The 22,635-nt window shown below is 36.8% G+C and overlaps 1 protein-coding gene across 3 annotated transcripts; it reads right to left on the minus strand.

The window, feature by feature from the left end:
* Positions 1 to 5,548: 5,548 nt before the first annotated feature.
* On the minus strand, positions 5,549 to 17,851 carry LOC104227702 (uncharacterized). Of its 3 annotated transcripts, none has more exons than XM_009780006.2 (11): positions 17,500 to 17,851; positions 17,328 to 17,387; positions 16,590 to 16,637; positions 16,208 to 16,255; positions 15,503 to 15,635; positions 15,328 to 15,404; positions 13,823 to 13,921; positions 13,676 to 13,746; positions 13,502 to 13,592; positions 13,314 to 13,427; positions 5,549 to 5,927 (listed from the first exon to the last, which is right to left on the minus strand). In XM_009780006.2, the coding sequence occupies exons 1-10, from the start codon at positions 17,731 to 17,733 to the stop codon at positions 13,317 to 13,319; spliced, it is 972 nt and encodes a 323-aa protein (XP_009778308.1). In that variant the 5' UTR covers positions 17,734 to 17,851; the 3' UTR covers positions 5,549 to 5,927; positions 13,314 to 13,316. The 3 variants fall into 3 exon arrangements, with proteins under 3 accessions (XP_009778308.1, XP_009778306.1, XP_009778309.1); XM_009780004.2 differs by having other exon boundaries at positions 5,549 to 5,997; positions 17,500 to 17,849; XM_009780007.2 differs by lacking the exon at positions 16,208 to 16,255 and having other exon boundaries at positions 5,549 to 5,997; positions 17,500 to 17,845.
* Between the last annotated feature and the right edge of the window lie 4,784 nt (positions 17,852 to 22,635).

Below are 22,635 nucleotides of genomic sequence, written 5' to 3' on the forward strand. Positions count from 1 at the left end.
TCAAAGGATGCAATAGTATATAACATCTTAAATTAAATAGTCATAAGAATTTAATGAACTTCAAGATATGCTGGTGGCATTGATAGCGAGCTTGATGTTTCAAACAAGGTGGCCCTTTTTTAAAATGCAAGTGGACGTACATAACTGGAATTCAATAAGTGTAAGTCAACTATTTCTGTACTGTTTTTGTTTTTATATAAGTAGAAATATTATTATTATATATATAGGAGTAACATGAATGCCTGCAGGGTACAAACAAGGCCAGAAATCTTCAATGGAACAAGATATTCACTGTTCCCTACTCAAAATCTGTGATGGAACAACATATCTACTGTTCCCTTGTCAAAATTTGCGAAACATCATGATAACCTTTATTGTGAAAGATAAGGTATTCATTGGTTCAATAAGGTCAAACAACTTCATGTGGTACAAATTTCAGTTTCAAAAGTACGAAATAACCCTAAAGAAAGAAATTAAAGTACTCCCGAAGGGACAGCCCAGTTGGTTTGGTGAGTGTTGTCCGCATGGGCGACGCAGGTTCGATCCCCCTCAATACCTTCTGGGTTTGAGCCTGTCGCACATGGCTTGCCTAGTGCGGTTTACATTTTCTGTGTTGTTTGCAGGCTATTACACAGTGAGAGGTTTACCTAGTGCGCATAGAGTGTTCACCCGAAAAGCAGAGGCTGAGAGTTTTTCTAAGGTTCCAAAAAAAATTTCAGAGTCATTTTTTTTAATCAGAGTTAGGAATAGCTATGAAGAAGGTATGGAGATGAGAGAACTTATTCCATACTTTGGCCTCTTAAATCTCCTAAATCCCAATCAAGTTCGGTTTTACTCTTTAAAAAGAATTATTATACATAGAGGAGGGTGAAGTAGCGGAGCTACCCTTATGGAAGGAGTATTCGTCTACACTATTATTTATCCGTAAAACGGTACAGTTGAATTTGTTACGTGGTTTGTAGACAAGCGAACCGATTTGATAAAAAAAGAGGATAAATAAACAAGTTAAAAAGAAGATTTAGCGGTTAAAATCAAAGAAAATGATGAGCTTGGCTCTAAGAGCAGTGTCTCCGGGGACAGAAATAAGAATAATATAAAGAGCAAATAAAGTTATTTTATTGAGCATGAGAATGGAATATATCATAGGTTTTGCCAAAGATTTCGTGTTTTACGATTGCTGTTGACTCTACTATTTATAGTTATACCTAGGGAAACAAGATCCTAGGATCAAGCCCTCTTTAATGATAATAAAGGGGGCATTGATGAATATGTAACGAGAGATCATAAATGTAAATATTCTCTGCAATGACTACCCATTTAGTGCCATGGAATATTCTTCATTGATACCCGATGGCAAGCATTTGATCTACTCATGTTGATCACGATCCCTTCGGAGTCTATCCGACATCAATTGCAGTTGTTGTTCCTGGTACTGGTTATTACGCAATCTACATGTCTTCGGTTCCACGTGTCATGTTGCCATTGGATCATTTAATGTAAACAAACTTTACCCTATACAACTATGTAAATTGGTTAATGCTAAGAAACTTAATTAGCTCAAAGTAATAGTAATATAAAACAAGAAAATAGATAAGAATGCAGAGAGCAAAAGATGAGGGATGCTTATTTCTTCTATGTATTTATAATGTGATGCCCAAATCCTCTATTCATAGAATGGTATTTAGGTAATACAAAGGGATATCATGAATATAATATTAACTATTGAGATCGTGGGGGAAGGTCATGGAAGGGGAGTTAACATGGGAGTTACAATTATAATTGTAAGTAGTGGGAGGTTAATGGAGAAGAGTAGTGGGAGTAACTTCTTTAAGAGTTATAGACATCCACTACATAATATAATATAACGCTTAACTTTTTTTATTGGGTATATATACTCTATGTTAAATTTTTGTGACTTCTTTATATTTTTACTTTATTATATTTTGGTTCTCTTTGTAAAAAGCTTGGCTCCGCCATTGAGTCGAAGGGAAAAGGAAATGAGGAAGAGATTTAGATCACCAATCAATTGAGCCTTTAGGTTAATTTTTTCTCTTAAAATCGACTTTTCGTGACATGATATTTGACACATTTACTTTACAAGATTCAATTAAGTAAACTTTGTAAACTTTGACTAACATTTAGAATTGTAGTCTCTCATTATTTTGCTACGAAGAAAATTTCTGTTTTGCTAATACGCTCGTGCAATTTTAGAATCTATATCTTTTAATTAAAAGCTGAATAATCTTGTCCAATTTAATGTGCAAATTCTGAAATTAACTCTTGAACTACGAAAAATGTTAGATAAATTAGGACAGAGGAAGTATATAGTGTAATAAAATTCTATCACTTTCCGTTTAGGCTTCATAGCCCCACCTCACAAATACAAAGTACGAGGTAAGTATACTGTTAAATAGTGGAGTATTATCACTTTTAGTCTGCATCAAAAACTATTTACATTTGATGGCAGAAATAGTATATAAAATTTGTATAATTTTTGTATATAACATATATATATATATATATATAATATATATTTTTCCGGCTATTATTTTAAGAGCAGCTATACATTGTCATTTTCCCTTAAATGATTAAAGTGGCAATTGATATCATAATCAGAATTTACGAACTTTAAAGAATTAAAGAAGCATTTCGGCACAATTGAGACGAAAAAATATGTTCCTTTTTTTTTTCCTAATAAAACAAAGCTACATGACCATCTATATGAAAAAATGCAGGTCAAAACGATGTAACTTCTCTGTATGAGAAAATCTGCCCTTGGAATTTGTTATGAAAAATAGAGGGGGGAAAATCTCCCACTTCGGATTAACTAGTAATACAGGTGTAAACAAGTTGTGTTAATTTATAATCTGTGTTGCTTGAATTCTTCAGAAAAGCCGTTGGGTGTGTGTCAAATCCTCCAAAAAATAATATATTTTTTAAAGCTCCAACAAAAATACAATAATATTTTAGAGAGTTCGAACAACATAGCTTATAATGCAAGGGACAACCTATGGTTATTTATTGAACGAAAGGTACAAAACAAGCAAAAGGCACATGGCCCCTGAATGAACAAGTAGTCATTTGGAATCCAAAACTTAGTTTATAATACGTAGATTCATTTTTTTAAAGGGTGGACGATGGTGACATTAGGAGAGTCAGAGCTCTTTAAAATAGTTACAAAAAACAAGAAGATTAGTATGACATAAACAAGGTCTCTGTCTCTCTAAGTCACAACAACATTAATGAAAAATCTCAGTGAATAAAACATACATCAGAAGAAGATTCTGGCAAAATTTTCAAGTAGTAAACCACCCATGAAAGTCCAAAGAGCTGATGTTAGCCCTTATTATGATAATATAATAATAAATAAAATAAAGGAAATTAGCAAGAGAATTAACACTTTTTAGTCAGCATGTTGTCTATACAGAAAAGGACATAGGTAAAATTAAATGATTCGTTGGTTGCTAAAGATCAAAAGCCCCCCCAAAAAAAGGATGAATATAACAGATCACTCCACTAAGTAGTTTATGTCAAACAACATAAATTAACTTTAAAAGTCACAAATTAAAGTGACAATGATAAAGGTCTCATATATTGCATTAAGCAATTTAATATGAATATGGAGTACAAGTAAATGTTCAAGGGCAATAATGTTTTGACAACCTAAATTACTATCCATTTGGATCAGACCACTTCTGTTCATGCTAACGAGATGTGAAATCTTCCATAGGGATGGTTAGGGGTTAAAATAGCACCGTCTAGCCAGTTTTTGGACTGATCATTCAAAAATAGCCAGCGTTTGCCAAGTCATTGAAAAATAGTCACTACTTTGCTGCAATAGAAACCGGTCCAGCATAATATACTGGAGTTCGGTGCACCTGTGTATGAACTTCCAGCATATTATGCTAGACCGGTATACTCTGCTGGCTCCAATATAATATACTGAAGACTGGAGCATCGGTGCTCCAAACTCCAGTATATTATGCTGGAACTCCAGTATATTATGCTGGAGTATTTTTCTGGATTTTGAACAGTGTTTTCTCTCAGATTTATCTTTACATAAAAAGTGGTTAAATTTCAATTACTTTTGGAACTGTGGCTATTTTTGAATGTCCACTTGTAAATCTAGCTATTTTTGAATTTCTCCCTGGTTAGGGTAGTACAAATTCCATGTTAAAACATCAGCCAATTATCAACTTTCAGCAATGTGGATTTTCAAAAACATCATCTCTCTGTCACGAAAAGCAGAAAATAAGAGATAGAAATCAATTGCAGATCTCCAGTTAATATACTAATTGTTGCATGTATTATTCGAAGATACCATTATTAACATAATCTAAACTTCTGCAGCTTAACATCTAATATTAAATTTCACGAACAATTATCATATATATATATATATAGCACAGATCACAAAACTGAACTCATTCCTATACGTGAAATGAACCAAAAAGAAAAGGTCCCAGATCCACCTAACGAGTTTTTAGCCAAAACTGTCCCTTATCTTTGGGAGTAGGTTTAATTGTCCTTTATCTATCACCCTGAACACTTATCGTCCTCTAACTTTATCAAATTTGAGCAGTTTTAGTCTACTAACAAAAAACTAAATATAATCCCAAGTTTGATGGGATAAGGTGGGACAAGATGGGATATCATGTCTTAAGACTAGGATTAAATTTATAACATGTTTGGTTAACGGTATAAATTTATACCGTCAACCAAACATGGTGTAAATTTAATCCCACACCTTATCCCACCTTATCCCGCATACACATGTACAAGCGGAGTAAATAACAAGTAAAAAAAAAAAGTCATTTGATTTGATCCACAAAATCAAATAGTAGGCAAGTCACTTAGCACAAAATACCTTGAATAAACTCAAAGCAGAAAACCAAAGCTTAAAGATTACACATAGAAGTAAAATTTATAATTGTGGAAATTCCATAATATAGAAAATCTTTACTGCACTGCAAATAAAAACAGTTGCGATTCTTCTGATATTAGAACTAATTGATTATTATGGTAGCATTTTTTCTTGCAATACCTCAGTCCATTCTCAATTATTTCCAGCACCCTCTATTTCATAGATCAATGAATTTATTATTTCTTTCTTCAATTCTAGTCAAATTACAACCCAAAAGAGCATAGTCATGCTAAGGCTGGAACTGAACAGTGTCAAAACAACAACAACAACCCAGTGGAATCCTGAGGTCTGAACGTAAAAAAAAATGGAGCAATAGAAAAACAATAGCAACAACAATGTAATAAGACAGTGTAAGCAAATAATACAACGAATAATGACAGAGATCCAACTGAACAGCATCAAGAGAAGTAAATAATTGTTCATTTTCAGAAACAAGTGTTAAAAATTGACTAACATAAATGAGCTACCAAGGAGTCGTGAGTCGTGACTAAGCCTAGTTGCAAAGTGTAAGTATCACTAAGTGGTCTTCTTACTAGAAAAGATCATTAGCTATGCAATTCTTTGGTGTCTCACTGATTACACAAAGCCATAAGCTTTGGAAGGGAAAATGCATGGCCAACAATCTGGAACAAGAAGTGATAAGTGAAAGAAGAAACTAGGCATACACAAGTCACATAACCAGTCAATAGATGCAGTGTAATTCCTATGGTACGACTTATGAGGCCTACAACTGTAACTCTATAAACAGCATTATGTGATCTATAATGTTCCTGCGATTAGCACTTCTGATCAAGTGATACAATTGCTCATTTCTAATTGGTTTCTAAGCAAGAAGATCCACAGGTATTAAAAAGTTTTAACAATGGCATAAGATAAGTGCCAACACTATTGATGTTATCAGTATGAGATATGTGCTTCTATGCTAAAGGAGAGACAACACCAAACAACCAAATTGTCTTCATTTGTGATGTGGCATTGAAGCTGGCATATGGAAACGTCCCACCTAAGGAAGAGGAATCACGCATTCAACAAGATCGGATGGAATCTGATACATTGACTGAAAGAAGTCGTGGCTGAAAGGAAAAACTTATATATGATTGGACATTGAAAAGTATGAATATTTAACAGCCTTAAAATACAAGGAGCTAAAACAATATTTACAATGAAGAAGCTATGCAGACAGCAAGATAGACACAGATGCAGCTTTAAAGCTACAACCAGAGAACCTCTAATATACTCAAATTTATGGAGGCCACCATCTACACAAGTAAGATGATCCGTCATCCAACCCAGTAACTGATACCATGGAAATTCAAGGCAAGAGGTTGGTTCGCATTTATTCTGTCCGTAACTGGAAGGTCCCTAAGAAAAGAATAAGAAAATAGACGAGCCTCTAAAGAAAGCACAGAATGTGAACAGGATATCAGTATCAAAAGTGATGAAATACCCGGTGATTTCTATATAGGAATTTCAATCCAAAATCGAAACCATATTACTAACTGGAAAAGTGCAAGTGAAATACATAAATATATATGAAACACTTCAACATTGAGGAGGTACAAGAGCCACAAAGCCGCTTAGAATGGTAAAAGGAAAGACAACAGAGTGGAGACAATCCTCTGGCTCGAACTAATAATTTTTACTCCTTTATAAAAGCAAAAGTACACCCTAAAATAAAGCTTTTAAGTCTCCTCTCAACAGTTAAGAAACCTATTTTCCTTTAAATAGGAGGAAAAATATACCTCCTGTTTCGCTACATATTCATATGTAAAGCAACACAAACAACTACGCCTCAATTCTAAACAAGTTGGGTTCGGCTATATGAATCCTCATTGACCATTGTTAAATAGTTAGTAATGTATAGTGTCCCACATCGGGAAGTAGATACCTATTAGTATGTAATCAATGTATATAAATAGGCCATTGTACAAAACTTTAGAATTAATCAATAGTACCAGAGCAACCGTGAGAACTTTATTTGCATAAATTCCAGCGACTCCGGGAAGAGAAATCAGTCAACCAGAAAACCTTTTTCCGGCAAAAAAGCAGGTTTGTCCACAAAAACAATAGTATCCGTCAGTGTTGTATAAAAACCAATATCACCACGACGTAGATCAGCCTTCGGCGACACACCCTCAAAAAAATCTCCGGTAGAAAGGTAACACGCGCCGACGGAAGAATTTCTCCAGCAATCCTACAAGATATAGGCGGCTGGTTGGTAAATTAAATTACCTCACACTGACTAGACCTGACATTTCCTTTCATATGAGTGTTATAAGTCAGTTTATGGATTCTCCCTGTGATAGTCACTAGGATGCAGTTATTCGCATTCTTCGGTATATAAAGTCAGTTCCATAGTATCGAGGCCACGAGCAGATTATTGGGTACACAGGTGCTGATTGGGCAAGATCACCTTCTGATAAATGTTCTACGTCTGGATATTGTGTTCTAGTAGGAGGTAATTTGGTCTCTTGGAAGAGCAAGAAACAGAATATAGTTGCTCAATCCAGCAAGTAGCGTCGAAGCAGAATATCGGGCCATGGCCATGGCAACGTATGAGCTAGTTTGGGTCAAGCAGTTGCTCAAAGAGTTGAAGTTCGAAGAAATCAGCAAAATGGAACTGGTGTGTGATAATCAAGCTGCTCTTCATATTGCGTCAAACCTGATGTTCCATGAGAGGACTAAACATATTGAGATCGATTGTCACTTTGTCAGAGAAAAGATACTCTCATGAGGTATTGTTACAAAGTTTGTGAAGTCGAATGATCAGTTTGCAGATATTTTCACCAAGTCTCTTACTGGTTCTCGTATTAGTTACATCTGTAACAAGCTCGGTACATATGATTTATATGCACCGGCTTGAGGGGGAGTGTTAAATAGTTAGTAATATATAGTGTCCCACATCGGGAAGTAGATACCTATTAGTATGTAATCACTGTATATAAATAGAGCATTGCACAACACTTTAGAATTAATCAATGTTAAGTAGTCAGTCGTGTATAAGTGTCCCATATTGAGAAGTAGATAAATATTATTATGTAATCACTTTATATTAATAGAGTTGTATGACACTTTAATTAAATAATTAATAATATTATTTTCTTCCGTACTTTCTCACATGGTATTAGAGCAATCGTGAGAGATTTATCGCTGTGCATAAATTCCAGTGACTTCGGGAAGAAAAATCAGTTAACCGGAGGTCTTTTTCCGGCAAACACAGGTCTGCCGCAAGTAAAAAAGCCAATTTTCGTCAGTGTTGTGCAAAAATTAACACCACCACGAAGTAGATCGGCCTCCGGCGACCAACCCATAAAAAATTCTCTGTCAGAAGACGACCCACGCGCCGCCACGCGCTACCGGAAGAAATTTTCCGGCAAATTCCGACGCCCACGCGCCAGCGCGTGAGGCTGTTTCCGGCCAGATTTCAGAAAAACTTCTTCAAGACAGTGTCTTCTCCTCGCAAATCCGAGTCTACCCTTAAAATCAAATTCCGACCACTTTTATATTTTTTCGGCGTGAATAGTGATTTTCTGGCGTGAACAGTAATTTCAAAAAAATTTTGCTTTCCCGGTGCAACATAATAATGGCATTTGTATATGAAGCCTTTAACTCACAGTCCATTGGATCCAATGCATTGAATCCAATCCAGATGGTTTCTTTATCGGATTATATTGAGTTCCTTCCGTACAAAGCATGTAAACACACATCTTCAGATATAGCTTCCATTGTTCAAACAGATAGTAGTGTGACTTGTGTCTCTCAATCTTCAACTTCTGAGTCTTGAGTCATTGATTTAGGTGCATCTGATCATATTTCTAGTAACAAATCTCTTTTCACTAGTATTTCGTATTCTCAGCTCTTCCAAGAGTCACAATGGCCAATGGGACTCAAACCATGGCAACTGCAATAGGTCAAGCAAGCTCACTTCCTTCTTTACCTTTAGATTCAGTTCTTTATGTTCCCAATAGTCCTTTCAATCTCATAGTCGTTAGTCGCTTAGCCAAATCACTTAAATGCGCTGTTTTATTTCTTGATGACCTTGTTTTTATACAAGAACGTTGTACGGGGTGAATCATTGGTACCGGGCGTGAATCAGATGGACATTATTACCTTATCCTTGCAAAATCACTCAGACTCACATCTTGTCTTCCTTCAATAACTTGTCTTATTACCAATTCACCAGATCTATTACATAAACGGTTGGGACATTCCAGTTTGTCAAAACTTCAAAAAATGGTACCTGGTTTATCTCACTTGTCCGCTCTAGAGTGTGAGTCATGTCAGCTCGGTAAGCATACCCGTTCCCATTTCCCCGGCGTCTTGATAATCGAGCAGAGTCACCTTTCACTTTAGTCCATTCAGATGTTTGGGCTCCTAGTCGGGTCAATTCTACCTTGGGATTTCGCTACTTTGTCGGTTTCATTGATGATTATTCCAGGTGCACTTGGATATTTTTGATGAAAAATCAGTCTGAGTTGTTTTCTATTTTCCAGACCTTCCACGCTGAAATTCAAAATCAATTTGGGGTTTCTATCCGCACATTTCGTAATGATAATGCCCTAGAGTATTTATCTTCCCCATTTCAGTAGTTTATAAACTCTCATGGGATTATTCATCAAACATTTTGTCCGTACACATCTCAACAAAATGGGGTAGCTGAAAGAAAGAATAGACATCTTATTGAAACTGCTCATACCCTACTCACACAATCTCATGTTCCGTTGCGTTTTTGGGAGATGCAGTTCTTACATCTTGCTATCTTATTAATCGTATGTCATCTTCAGCTCTCCAGAATCAAGTTCCATTCTCTGTCCTATTTCCCCACTTACCTTTGTTCTCTCTTCCACCCCGTATCTTTGGAAGCACGTGTTTTGTTCATAACCTTACTCCAGGAATAGATAAGTTAGCTCTTCGTGCTCTTAAGTGCGTATTTCTGGGTTACTCGAGAAAGCAAAAAGGGTATCGATGTCATTCCCCTAACCTCCAGCGGTACCTTATGTCCGCTGATGTTACCTTCTTTGAAACCCAATCATACTTCACAGATCCAGGTAATCACTTAGATATTTCTGAGGTACTACCAGTTTCATCTTTTGGAGATTCAGTCACTATCTCCCATTCATCTTCCTCTACAAATCCAGCTCCACCACCTACAGCTCCAATTGCAGCTCCACCACTTATAGCTCCAATTCCACCACCTGTAGCTCCAGTTCCACCACCTAGTCCAGTTCAACCTTCTGCAGCTCCACCACTCTTTACTTATCATCGTCGTCCACATCCAACATCAAGCCCAGGTGATTTACATCCTGCATCAGATTCTGCACCTACTGTGGACTTGTCTCCTCTTAGTCAACCAATTGCACTCTGCAAAGGTGTACGATCCACAGTTAATCATAATCCCCATTGTCGGTTTAAGTTATCATCGTCTGTCATCACCTCATTATGCTTTTATATCATCTTTGTCCACTGTTTCTATTCCTAAGTCTACAGGTAAGGCACTATCTCATCCAGGATGGCGACAGGCTATGATTGAGTAGATGTCTGCTTTACATGTGAGTGGCACTTGGGAGCTTGTTCCTCTTCCTTCAGGTAAGTCTACTGTTAATTGTCATTGGGTTTATGCAGTCAAAGTCGGCCCGGATGGCCAGGGTGATTGGCTTAAGGCTCGTCTTGTTGCAAAAGGAAACACTCAGATTTTTGGGCTTGATTATAGTGACACTTTCTCTCCCGTGGCTACAGTAGCATCTGTTCGTCTCTTTTTGTCCATGGCTGTTGTACGTTATTGGCCTCTTTATCAGTTAGACATTAAGAATGCTTTTCTCCACGGTGATCTTGAGTAAGAAGTTTATATGGAGCAACCACCTGATTTTGTTGCTCAGGGGGAGTCTAGTGGTCTTGTATGCCGATTGCGCAGGTCACTATATGGTTTGAAATAGTCCCTTCGAGCTTGGTTTGGTAAGTTCAGCACGGTTATTCAGGAATTCGGCATGACTCGTAGTGAAGCTGATCACTCTGTGTTTTATCAGCATTCTGCTCCTAATCTGTGTATTTATCTGGTGGTTTATGTTGATGATATTGTTATTACTGGCAATGATCAGGATGGTATTACTAATCTGAAGCAGCATCTCTTTTAGCACTTCCAGACTAAGAATCTGGGCAAATTGAAGTATTTTCTAAGTATTGAGGTCACTCAGTCTAGCTCAGGTATTGTTATTTCACCACAGAAGTATGCCTTAAACATTCTTGAGGAGACTAGAATGATGGGTTGCAAACCTGTTGACACTTCTATAGATCCGAATACTAAGCTTCTGCCTGGACAGGGGGAGCCTCTTAGAGATCCTACGAGATATAAGAGGTTGGTTGGCAAATTGAATTACCTCACAGTGACTAGACCTAACATTTCTTTTCCGGTGAGTGTTGTAAGTCAGTTTATGGATTCTCCTTGTGATAGTCACTGGGATGTAGTTGTTCGCATTCTTCGGTATATAAAGTCAACCCCAGGCAAAGGGTTACTACTCGAGGATCGAGGCCACGAGTAGATTGTTGGGTACACGGATGCTGATTAGGTAGGATCACCTTCTGATAGACGTTCTACGTCTGGATATTGTGTTCTAGTAGGAGGTAATTTGGTCTTTTGGAAGAGCAAGAAACAGAATGTAGTTGCTCGGTCTAGCGCCAAAGCCGAATATTGAGCCATGGCTGTTGCAACGTGTGAGTTAGTTTGGGTCAAGCAGTTGCTAAGGAGTTGAAGTTCGGAGAAATCAGCAAGATGGAACTGGTGTGTGATAATCAAGATGTTCTTCATATTGCGTCAAATTTGGTGTTCCATGAGAGGACTAAATACATTGAGATCGACTGTCACTTTGTCAGAGAAAAGATACTCTCAGGAGATATTATTACAAAGTTTGTGAAGTCGAATCATCAGCTAGCAGATATTTTCACTAAGTCTCTTACTGGTTCTCGTATTAGTTACATCTGTAACAAGCTCGGTACATATGATTTATATGCACCGGCTTGAGGGAGAGTGTTAAGTAGTTAGTCGTGTATAAGTGTCCCACATCGGGAAGTAGATAAATATTATTATGTAATCACTGTATATAAATAGGATTGTACGACACTTTAATTATGTAATTAATAATATTATTTTCTCTGTGCTTTCTCACAATCATGTTACTCCATATAAACTTCTCAAGCCAATATCATACAAATAAAATAAAAATAAAAAGTACTAGAAGTTTTTTATATTTTCTACTGACGTGTAAATCTCTAAGACGCTAAACAACTCCTAGAAAAATATAGGATGTAAAGTAACAGTGTTGACATGACTAAAACATATTCTCAACTAATAGGCATTGTCTATGTAACAGTGTTATGAAAAGCTCTCATTTGAGGCGCGCTTAAACCCTGCTAAAGCTCAGGATAGGCGCCTCACCTCACTTAGGTCGCGCTTTAGTGTAGCAAGCATTAAGGCATGCACCCCATTGACCATATGTTCTATTTTGAATATAGCGGTACTAAACGATACATAAGAACATCAAAAAAGATATATTAATTGTTAAGGTGATCATTATGAATGAAGGTGTTACTTTTTTCTTGCGTTACATATAATTGTGCAATTACATCTCATACTTCGATTTTGCTTTGTACTTAAATCCCTGATAGATCATAGACCTAGAGGGCTTTTTAACGCTTTTCGCTTACGATAACAGTGCTATATAGATTTATTTCTTCCATTGTGCAATATTTTTCGCTTAGTCTGCAAGGATCCCAAGATATTGGAGATCATTCGAGACAACTTCCTTGCAAATGATTTTAGGTCTACCTCGTCCCCTTTTAATAACTTCACTTATCATGGTTTCACATCTGTGGACCAGTGCATCTAGTGGTCGGCGCAAGACATGCCCAAACCATCTCAAACGACTCTCTCATTTTATTGCTGATATGTGCTACTTGAACCTTCAGGCAGATGTGGGCATTTCTAGTCTTGTTTAGAAATTCTCAGAAAAATTAATACTTTTTCCTGAATCAGGTTAAATGTTCTACTATAAACTACCATAGAAAATCAAAGCTTAATAAATGGAAGTATCTCCAATATTATCATCTAAGATATCATGACCATCTGCAGAATCTTACTTTTGAGAGGAAACAAAAGAAAAACCTAGATAATAAAGTGTTGTAAATTTGTCTCACAGCAGAAAGATTGTATCAGAAATAGATTTCAGCTTCTTCGACGAGTTCTTTTTATCGTTTCAGAGTCATAATCCAGCCACAAAAAACTTCCAGTGATTAGCCTCAAAAGAACACCAAACGCTCCCCCCCCCCCACAACAACCACAAAGGCCCCGACCTGTCAAAAAAGATAAAGAAAGAAAGGAGGCAAAAACTTCACTTACTTTTCACTTATCTTCCGACTTAAGTTGGCCCCCAAGTAAGATAAGTCCCACCGTTGCAAAAGCAGATAAAATGGTTGATGAATAGGACATTACAAGCAGAACTCCTCGCAGGGACTGCACCAAAAAACTATTTCATAAATACCAACACGGAGACAAATATAAATATGAGTGGTTTTCGAGTTAGTTACCTTAGCAAGCAACAAAGCATTGTCATTTGCATACTGTAAGGAGCTCTCTTGTATGCTCTCTACGCCTTGACTTAATTTCCAAGAAAGTAAACTGTATTCCAAATAGCAGACATAGAATTCTTAAACAACCTTCGATTAAAGATATAGAGGTTGCGGTTCAAAAGAAACGATTACCCAAAGATAAATGCAATGCCAGCTCCAACATAAGCTTTTCCTGGGGTCAATTCAACCTGAAGCTCCCCAAACTGAAGCAAAATACTCTTAGGATAAAGTGCATCAAATGCAAGCTTGCAAAAAAAGTATCAATGCATCATTTAATACCTTAAATGTCCTGGTTTGCGGCTTAGGTTCTTCACCAGTAATCCCAGATACTGAACTTGCAGACAACAGCCTCCCAGTCTTTATCATTACTTTAGCAATCTATAGTGATCAAGTATCAAAATTTAGGAGCAAAGAAATAGTTGGATGTATCAAGTAGAGTGCTGTGCAGAATAAATTATATCTGACAACAGTTCTCCGTTATTTCACCCAGTTGCCTTGAAGCAAAGAGATTAATCTGGGTAAAACTTGAGGAACAAGCTGCATGTATAACCTTAGTCTCTTGTGCCAAAGATCTTTTAACCATTACAGTACTGCTCTAGAATTAAATTAACTCAAAGAAGACCAATGACAATTCATTTTAGCATCATTCACCCAAACCTCAGAACCAATATACGTAAACCAACTAACATATTCCACACGGGATACACGTATCACCTTGTAGTATGCTTGTCAAGTTTAGCTTTTGTAGTATTTTTACTCCTCTATGCCTAACCTGGCTCTACTCTCTAGTGCCAGTTCTCAGAACTCAAGTTCAGACAACTTGGCTTGTCAGCTTGTTAGGCTTTCTCCTGATTTATGTGACAACCCCAATCCATATTCCAAGTGGTAGACAACCAAACCTTTATAAGCCCCTCAAATGAGTGCCACTCATACGTAACCACTGGATGTTTCCCATCATTATCCAGGCTATTAGATCTGAGAGATGCGCTATAATTCTTCAAAGACCCCCATAACATATGTCTTGCTCAGATTACCAAATTCAAAATGTTTATTTTTCCTGAGAGAACTTAGCAACATAGGGTAATATAGAGCGCTACAGGCCGAGGGCATGACCATGGCAATCAGAGCAAGTCCAGGACTTACTTTGACGTTCAAGTATAAGGAGATCATTGACAGAGATGAGACCATCAGACATGCCAGGGATTGTAAAAATAAAAAATGAAAATAAAAAAATTGAGAAACTAAGGGGCTACAAAACCGTCATCTAATCAAGCCGCTAGATTAACAGATGAAACTATGATAAAAAGCAAACAAGAAACAACAGCAAAAACAAAAGTAGAAATATATCCTAAAATCTCTTACACCCACTGTCCTCATCCAAACACTGAACTAAGTCCTTTCCCCATATAAGTGTCCCGCCTCTAACTCATTCACCTCCAAAGTAGCACCTGGATAATCAACAACTGATGATTTTAAGGTAAATTTTAATCCCTAAAAAAATCATTGTGTATGTGGAGAGATCAATCCCTTCGCCATTGGCTAAGAGCCACATACAACCATGAAAACAAAAGGGACAAAAAGGAAAATATGCAGAGAGATCAACTATGTTTCCTTAGCAGCAGACAAACACAACAACATGAAAAGAAGAGGATAATTCTTTTTCTTAAGCCATTTCAAAAAAAAAAATCTTATGTAAATGGATGACCTTTACTCCTATATTCAAAAGATTTAGGGAATATATTCTTTTAACACTTAAAAAGCTGCAGGGAAATTATATAAAGTACCTTCTGTACTTCACCTTCTCCATATTGTCCCATGGACTGGAACCTTCTTCCAGCTGATAACAAGCGCCTTCCGAGTGCTAACTAGTAATAAGAATGAAATTCAGATGGAAAAAGGAATTCAATTTGCTTGCTAAAAGTAAGAAGTAAAGCATCATAGTTGTAGGCTCTTTCTTGCCTGATTTTTGATAGCCTGACAATGAGCCAACCAATAGAGGCAGCTTGTTCACTAAAGCTGTGGATGTTGATGTATCAGCCCGTTCCCATGCCCGGCTTATATTTAACAATGTCTCTCCCACCTCCTCACCACACTACAAATGCAAAATTAAGCGATCATCTGTAAAGTGCTTCTCTCAGTGAGTTTTGCTTTCTTTCACCCTCTATTGTTATAAGGGTGGCTTGATACTTGATAGTTTCAAAATTCAAATTTACATAAAGGGGAACAGAATCAGGTAACAACAGCATGTTGGGGGAAAAAAGAAACCATAGCTGAACAAGGGCAAAGATGATTAATCAACTTAATTAAGACCGAAATGCAGAAAAAATTCAGTTGGGTGACTACTGAAACTGTTGAAAGTTATTCTATTCTTTTCTGGATATCCCATTGAGGACATCTTTAGAAAAATAGTAGGTACATTTCTTTTATACCATCAGAAGCATAGTGCATCTTTTATTATCTTACTGTTAATTACATGACAAAAAAACATCGTTTTTTTGTCTGTTTTTACATTATGTCCATCAATTCAATCTCAGGTTACTCTAGTGCTCAGCAATATTCAGTTTTATGTTCTATTTGACTTTCCAAAAAGGACCCTCTCATAGTTCGCTAACAATAGAATATTGGCAAAAAATGAGGAAGCATATCCAGAGGAACATGACTGACCATGTGACGAATGGAAAACCCCTGTGAAGATTCATTTCCTGTATTCATCTGAGACGGGAGGTTTTATAGTCATAATGAGCACAAACAATTTTTTAGCAGAAAGTATCCAGCTGTGACTGAACAAAGAAACTTAAGTACACATCTAATAGCTGCTATCAAATCATATAAGACACTTGTTCCATAATGTGAAGATGCCAAATAGAGAACACCTATCCCTTGGATGATTAAAGTTTAAAGCACGGTGAGTAACATCTTAAAAGAGTATCTTTGAATAGTACAACTAGTCAAATCATATCGGTGATCCAGGTTTTATCAGTTTCATGGTTAAGATGTTAAACATTGTAAAGATGTTAAAAAGGAAATAACCAGTATAGGTACTAACCTCATCTTTAATTGGCCCATTTGAAAGATCAAATGCTGCATCGTTCAGCTACACCATGTTCAAATTTTATTAGTCAGGACTTAAACAAAACAATAAACACCCCACCCCCTTCAACGATGCAAATCAAACCCAAACATCCAGACCTCTAAATGAAATATCTTGAATATTCAAAAGTTACATAAATGACCCTGGTCATAGTAGGAGGCAACAATACCAGACCCAAAGCAACACTGACAGTGACAGAGAAAAAGAAAACTAACCGACCAAAAGTAACAACAAGTATTTTGCGACCCGATTTTACTCTGTTGTATCACTCCAACTTGCAATTTTGTTTCCAATGTTATAAGAAAGAAAATTACTAAAGGGCCAAGAGTGCTTGAGGCGTATAAAAACAAAAAAAAGGATCACTAAAGAGCAAATTATGCTTGAGTGTGTGTTGGAACACTTCTCAAAAGAGTAATAAGTTGCAACTTGGAATAATATATTAGACAATGCTATTTATTTGTTCTAGTGATAGAATAAGTCTATTATGGATTATTGAACGTGGAACAACTTCTGATTCAGATAACATAAGGAGGTATTTTGACGGTTGGTACAGTTTCAAAATGTCATAACCATTCAATAAGCAGATAAATTCACCAGCTACAGTTCAAAATAAAATCAGTTCCAAGATTCAAAATGCATTGTACTAAATATGACTAACTACACACATGAGAAGAAAATATCTTCTCAACTTACATCTAAGCGAAGATCACGAGGAAGCTGCGAAAAATAATCTGTAGGTAGTACAAAACTGTCCTGGAAAAAAAAAAAGCAAAGGAGAATTAATGTAGGGAAGTAATTAGCATAACACTCATGGGGTCCCCAATTACAAACACTGAACCAAAAATGAAATGAGTTTGGGTCTTACGGCGACTTCTTGCAGAAGAATTTGAGGGTCTGGTTCGAGAGATTTAGAGGAATCTGATTCTGTAACAGCAAAAGGCACTGTTCTTGTACGAGAATCGAATTCGAGGAAATTGTTGCGAGAAGATGGTGTAGGAAGAAGAGTGGAGATATGAAGAGGGCATTTGGTGAAACCAAGAGTAGTAGGAGTTGGAGAAAAACAATGGATATGTTGATGGAGTGAGAAAGAGGAAGCCATTGAAGCAGAAGAAGAAGAAGAGACGAGTGGCAAATTTTCAAAACTCAGTTAAATTGGGGGTTTCGTGGTTGTGGTTTAGTTTTGCCACTTCGCATCTTGCTTCAGCCAATCACATTTCTTGGATTTCATCTTAATTATAGTACTACAGATTTCATAGCATAGATTTTTTTATGAAGGAATGTCAAATACGATTTGTGCTAAGGGTTGAACTTAAAAACAAAACTTTTAGTTTTAGCAAGTGATGTCCATAGCATTTACTAATTCTAAGTGATTAGTGTATATGTTCATTATACTTGTGTGCAAAAATATAAGCTTATTAGTAGAAGGTATAATACATCAACAACTTGAGATTTGCCGAATTTTTTCATACGGACATTTATACTAGGACTATTACTTATTAGACATATGAACTCAAATTAAGATGTACTGATTAGATACGACTCCTTGACATGAAATATAGCGTGAAAGTATCCGTAAGAATGGCAGTGGGGCGGGGCGGGTTTGGACTAAACCCGCAAAACTTCAACCCGCCCTGCCCCGCACCACATAGCAAATTTTCTGTTTTCAACGCTCCTCCTAGCACCGCACAACCCGCTCGCCCCGCCCCGCATAAGTTTTATTTTTCTTTTTTCTTGCATTTTCTTATTTAACTAAGACAAATAAGTAAAACAATTTGTTATTCAGTAAAGTTTGAGAGGTTATTAGTGCCCTTACTAATATACTAATTGTTACACCCCATTTTTTTTATACGTGAGAGTACGTCGTAAGTCAATTGATGTAAGTTCATAAATAAGATTATGTTTAGAAGCAAATAAAGTAAGTTAATCATGTTACCTTGGAGGTTACAAATATTTAAAATCATGAATAACGAGTACCAAGAGGGTTGAAAAGTTTAGAAGCTAAATCAATTGAAGAAAATAAGTTTCGTCGAAAGTCGATAAGTTTGGAATATTATAACATGTACTTTGGGGTGAGATTAGGGTTATTAACATTATAACGAGGTTATTCTATAAGTTATTTTAGTCGTATGATAGTCATTTGCTACGTTTTGAAGGCAAGAAAGTTGTGGAACAAAAGTTGGCAAAGATCATCACAAGCTACATTCATAATTGTGCTGAAAATTAGGTCAAATGTAGCTGAGATTTTCTCCAAATATACCTGGCATTATGAGGTGATCTACCTACCAAACGAGTCTAGTTTCTAACGCATTAAACCGTTCGTTGATATGATATCAGAGTAGAGAGATATTCGCATTTTCGCGAGACCGCGCAAGTAACTCCCAATGGGACCCACTTAGGTGGTGGTCGACCTACTTTACTTTATAAACGATTTGGACGCCTATTTTTAACTCATTTTCAACTCAACTTCATCTCCAAACTTCTCCTAACCCTTCTAAGCAGATACCACAAGGGTTTGAAGTTGTTCCAAAGTGATTACACCACATTTCAACATCAAAACTTAGTTCTAGTGAAGAACAACACCTCTTTGAGGTTGTGTTGTCATTGAGGATTGTTGTGGGCTGTGTTTTGCTGAAATTCCAAGTTGTTGCTATTGGCTAAGGTGAGTATAACAACCTACTAATTGTGCTTAAGCTTGCTTGTATGTTGGTTAAGTTGTTAGGATGATAAACTACAAGATAATACTTGGATTAGCTTAAGTCACTTCTATGGTGTTGTATTGCCATTGAGGGTTGTTGTAAGCTTAATGTAACTTGGATTTCGACTTGAAGTTACTGTAGGAGGTATGTATATTGTGTTCTTGCATGTGATTAAGGTTATCTTTATATTGATTAAGTTAAATGGATGGAGTAAACATAAACTAGTGAATAAAGTTACTAATTGAAGATAGTTGGAGTTATGGATTGTTTCCTTTGTTATAAATATATGGTATAAGGATGGAATCATTGATGAATGACTTTCTTATCATATTAATGATACTGTTAAGTTAATGTAAGAAGTCTATAAGGGGTGATATGTGTTATACGGATTCCAATCGGAGCTTGCCGCTCGTCGTGAAGTAGTTGTGACTTGTTGTTGTTATATGGTGTCTTGTTATTGATATTTATATGTTGATGAATTTCTCTGGTTGTTGTTGTTGGTATATGGTATTGTAGGAGGCCCTTGTTATAGGGGAGATGTTTTCCGAATTTACGTAAATGAGCTACTAGCTTATGTTACAAACTTAGCCTTTGCTCAGCACTGATTTTGAATCTCTTTATACTATGATAGATTGAGTTGACTTATTTGAAGAGTTGCTTGGAAGGTATTAAGGACTCAATGGGTTTAAAATATGTTAAGTCACTTCCTTCTTTCTTTTTTCATGATCTAAAGTGAAATGAGTACACTATTTCATAAACGGATCTACTCCTAGCAACTACGGTTGTCCATGTTGTTCTTTCCTTATAAAGTTATTCTAAGCAAGTGTGTATGATCCTTGAATCCTACTGAGGTTCATATTGAGGGTACGGATGTCCACAATGTTAATCGAAGGTGCGACAACCCTACGTTACTCCGAAAGGTTCAGGATATTATTCCAACGAGTCCAGCATGCATTATATCTATCTATCAATTTTACTCTACCGAGCCGCGCTATAGATGGTCGGGTGCGACACCTATTGTGAAACCACTAATCAGTTGGGTTTACCGAGCTCTACGTGGCCGGATACGATTCTACCGAGCCTTATGATGGTCGGGTACGTTTTTACCGAGTCCTCTTTGAGGCCGGGTACGATATGATGATGATGATGCCCGTAGAGGCATATGTTTTAAAAAGTTTATTTATATATATGTATTATGCATTTCATGTCAGTAGCCCCCAGAGGCACTCAGATGTTACAAGTTGTATCTCATCTATCTATCTTTACATTATTGTTCTTGTTTATGTTTTCCTGCCTTACATACTCGGTACTTTATTCGTACTGACGTCCCTTTTGCCTGGGGATGCTGCGTTTCATGCCCGCATGTCTCAATAGATAGGTTGACATTCCTTCTAGTAGGCTATCAGCTCAGCAGAAGGTGCTGGTGCACTCCACTTGCTCTGGAGTTACCTATTTGGTCAGTATGATTTGGACATGTACTAATTAGTATGGTGGGGCCATGTCCTCACCTTTATGATGTGTATGTTCTCTCAAAGGCTTGTAGGCAGATGACATGTATATGAAAGATTGTATGGCTTTGTCGGCCTATGTTCAGTGTACGAGTATTCAGTTTGGGTCTTATAGGACCGTATGTCCCATGTATAAGTTTGTATTATATCTTGGGTCATCCTATGTCAAGTATTCCCTTATGTTTTATTCTGGTTATATCATGACGACCCTTCTGTCTCATTTACCCATGATGGTATGATAAGAAAGATACGTTACATTGGTACTCGATTGGGTAAGGAAGCGGGTGCCCATTGCGGCCCTCCAATTTGGGTCGTGACAAAAGTGGTATCAGAGCAGTTCTGTCCTAGGGAGTCTACAAGCCGTGTCTAGTAGAGTCTTGTTTATGAGTGTGTTGTGCACCACACTTAGAAGCAGGAGGCTACAGGGCATTTTGGTTTGTCACTCTTTCTTCTTACTCTAGATCATGTGGTAGAGCTCAGTTGTAAGGATTCAAGCTCCTAAATTCTATTTTATTCATAATACAAGGATACCTACATCCACAATGACAGTTGGTAAAAGATAGAATGTTGTTGTGGAAGAGTTGATCAAAGGAACTCGATTTTACATCATGCTTATGATGCGTAAATGTTAGGTCTTCAGCAGATCATGTGTGTACTAATATGTGTGAACTTCTTAATAAGGATCCCCAAGGCATGAATATCTATCCACCCATATGGTAAAGAGCGACGAGAGAATCAGGAGGTGGATACAAGTTTCAATAAGTAAAAGAAGCAACTTGAAAAAGAGTACGAGGTACGCAGCTAATAAAGATTATCAGTATTTGCAATTCAGGAAGATAAATACAAGCATTTTGAGTTACCTTCAACAGTAACAGAGGTATGTACAATTGCCCACGCCCATCTCAGTTATGCCCTATGGGAGTTGACAGATATAGTTTAAGAGAAGAAGGAGATAGCAAGATCCAATTGGGGTTAGAGTAACCCAAAATGGTAGATGGATTATTATCATTAGCTAACATTTACGAAGGATATTGCAAATGTGGTAACAGTTCTCCTTGTGAGACACCCCGATGGTGCAATCTAGAATAGTACATTTAGATATGAATACTAGAATGTCTGGAAAAATTTAGAAGATTGGCACTAAAATCCTAGAAGGGATAAATATTTACTGTTGTATGGCTCCCCTTCCTAGTAAAGAGAGAATGCTAGGTGACTTGAAGAGCCAGTGAGATGAAGCAAGGGGAGCTAAAAGTGAAAGAATGTTCTGTTGAAGTTATCAAAATAAAGTGATAGACATAAATATTAGCCGAAGAATAAGAAGAGAGTAATCGAAGCAGTATGAGTAAGATGTGATAAATGGATGATAATGGTATATCAAAATATGACAGAATGACAAAGTCTATAGTCAAGTGAAGCAAAAGATAAGAGATAACAGGCCTTGAGACAATAAAAGAGTATAGGCCAAAGGCTATATCCTCATTCGAGAATTGAGTTGGTGACTCGAACGTGATTACCAGAAGAAAAAATTAGACCCCCGTAGTAATAGAATATAGTATGGGGTAGCAAATAAGATAAAAAAAGAATTGAACATGAATTAGGGATCGAAGGAATTGGTAATAGTCGGTATTGTGAGAATTTTAGAGATCATGTTCCAACAATAATATAATAGACAACAGACCAATAACCTTTAAAGGTCATTTAAGAAGACGTTTCCCTAAAGCAAGCACTATGAGCAGAGTTAATCTGATGGGACTAAGTGTGCCAATTACACTAGGTGTCAACTTCGTGCGTAAGAAA

The sequence above is a fragment of the Nicotiana sylvestris genome, chromosome 5, assembly GCF_000393655.2.
Source record: "Nicotiana sylvestris chromosome 5, ASM39365v2, whole genome shotgun sequence".
NCBI lineage: Eukaryota > Viridiplantae > Streptophyta > Magnoliopsida > Solanales > Solanaceae > Nicotiana > Nicotiana sylvestris.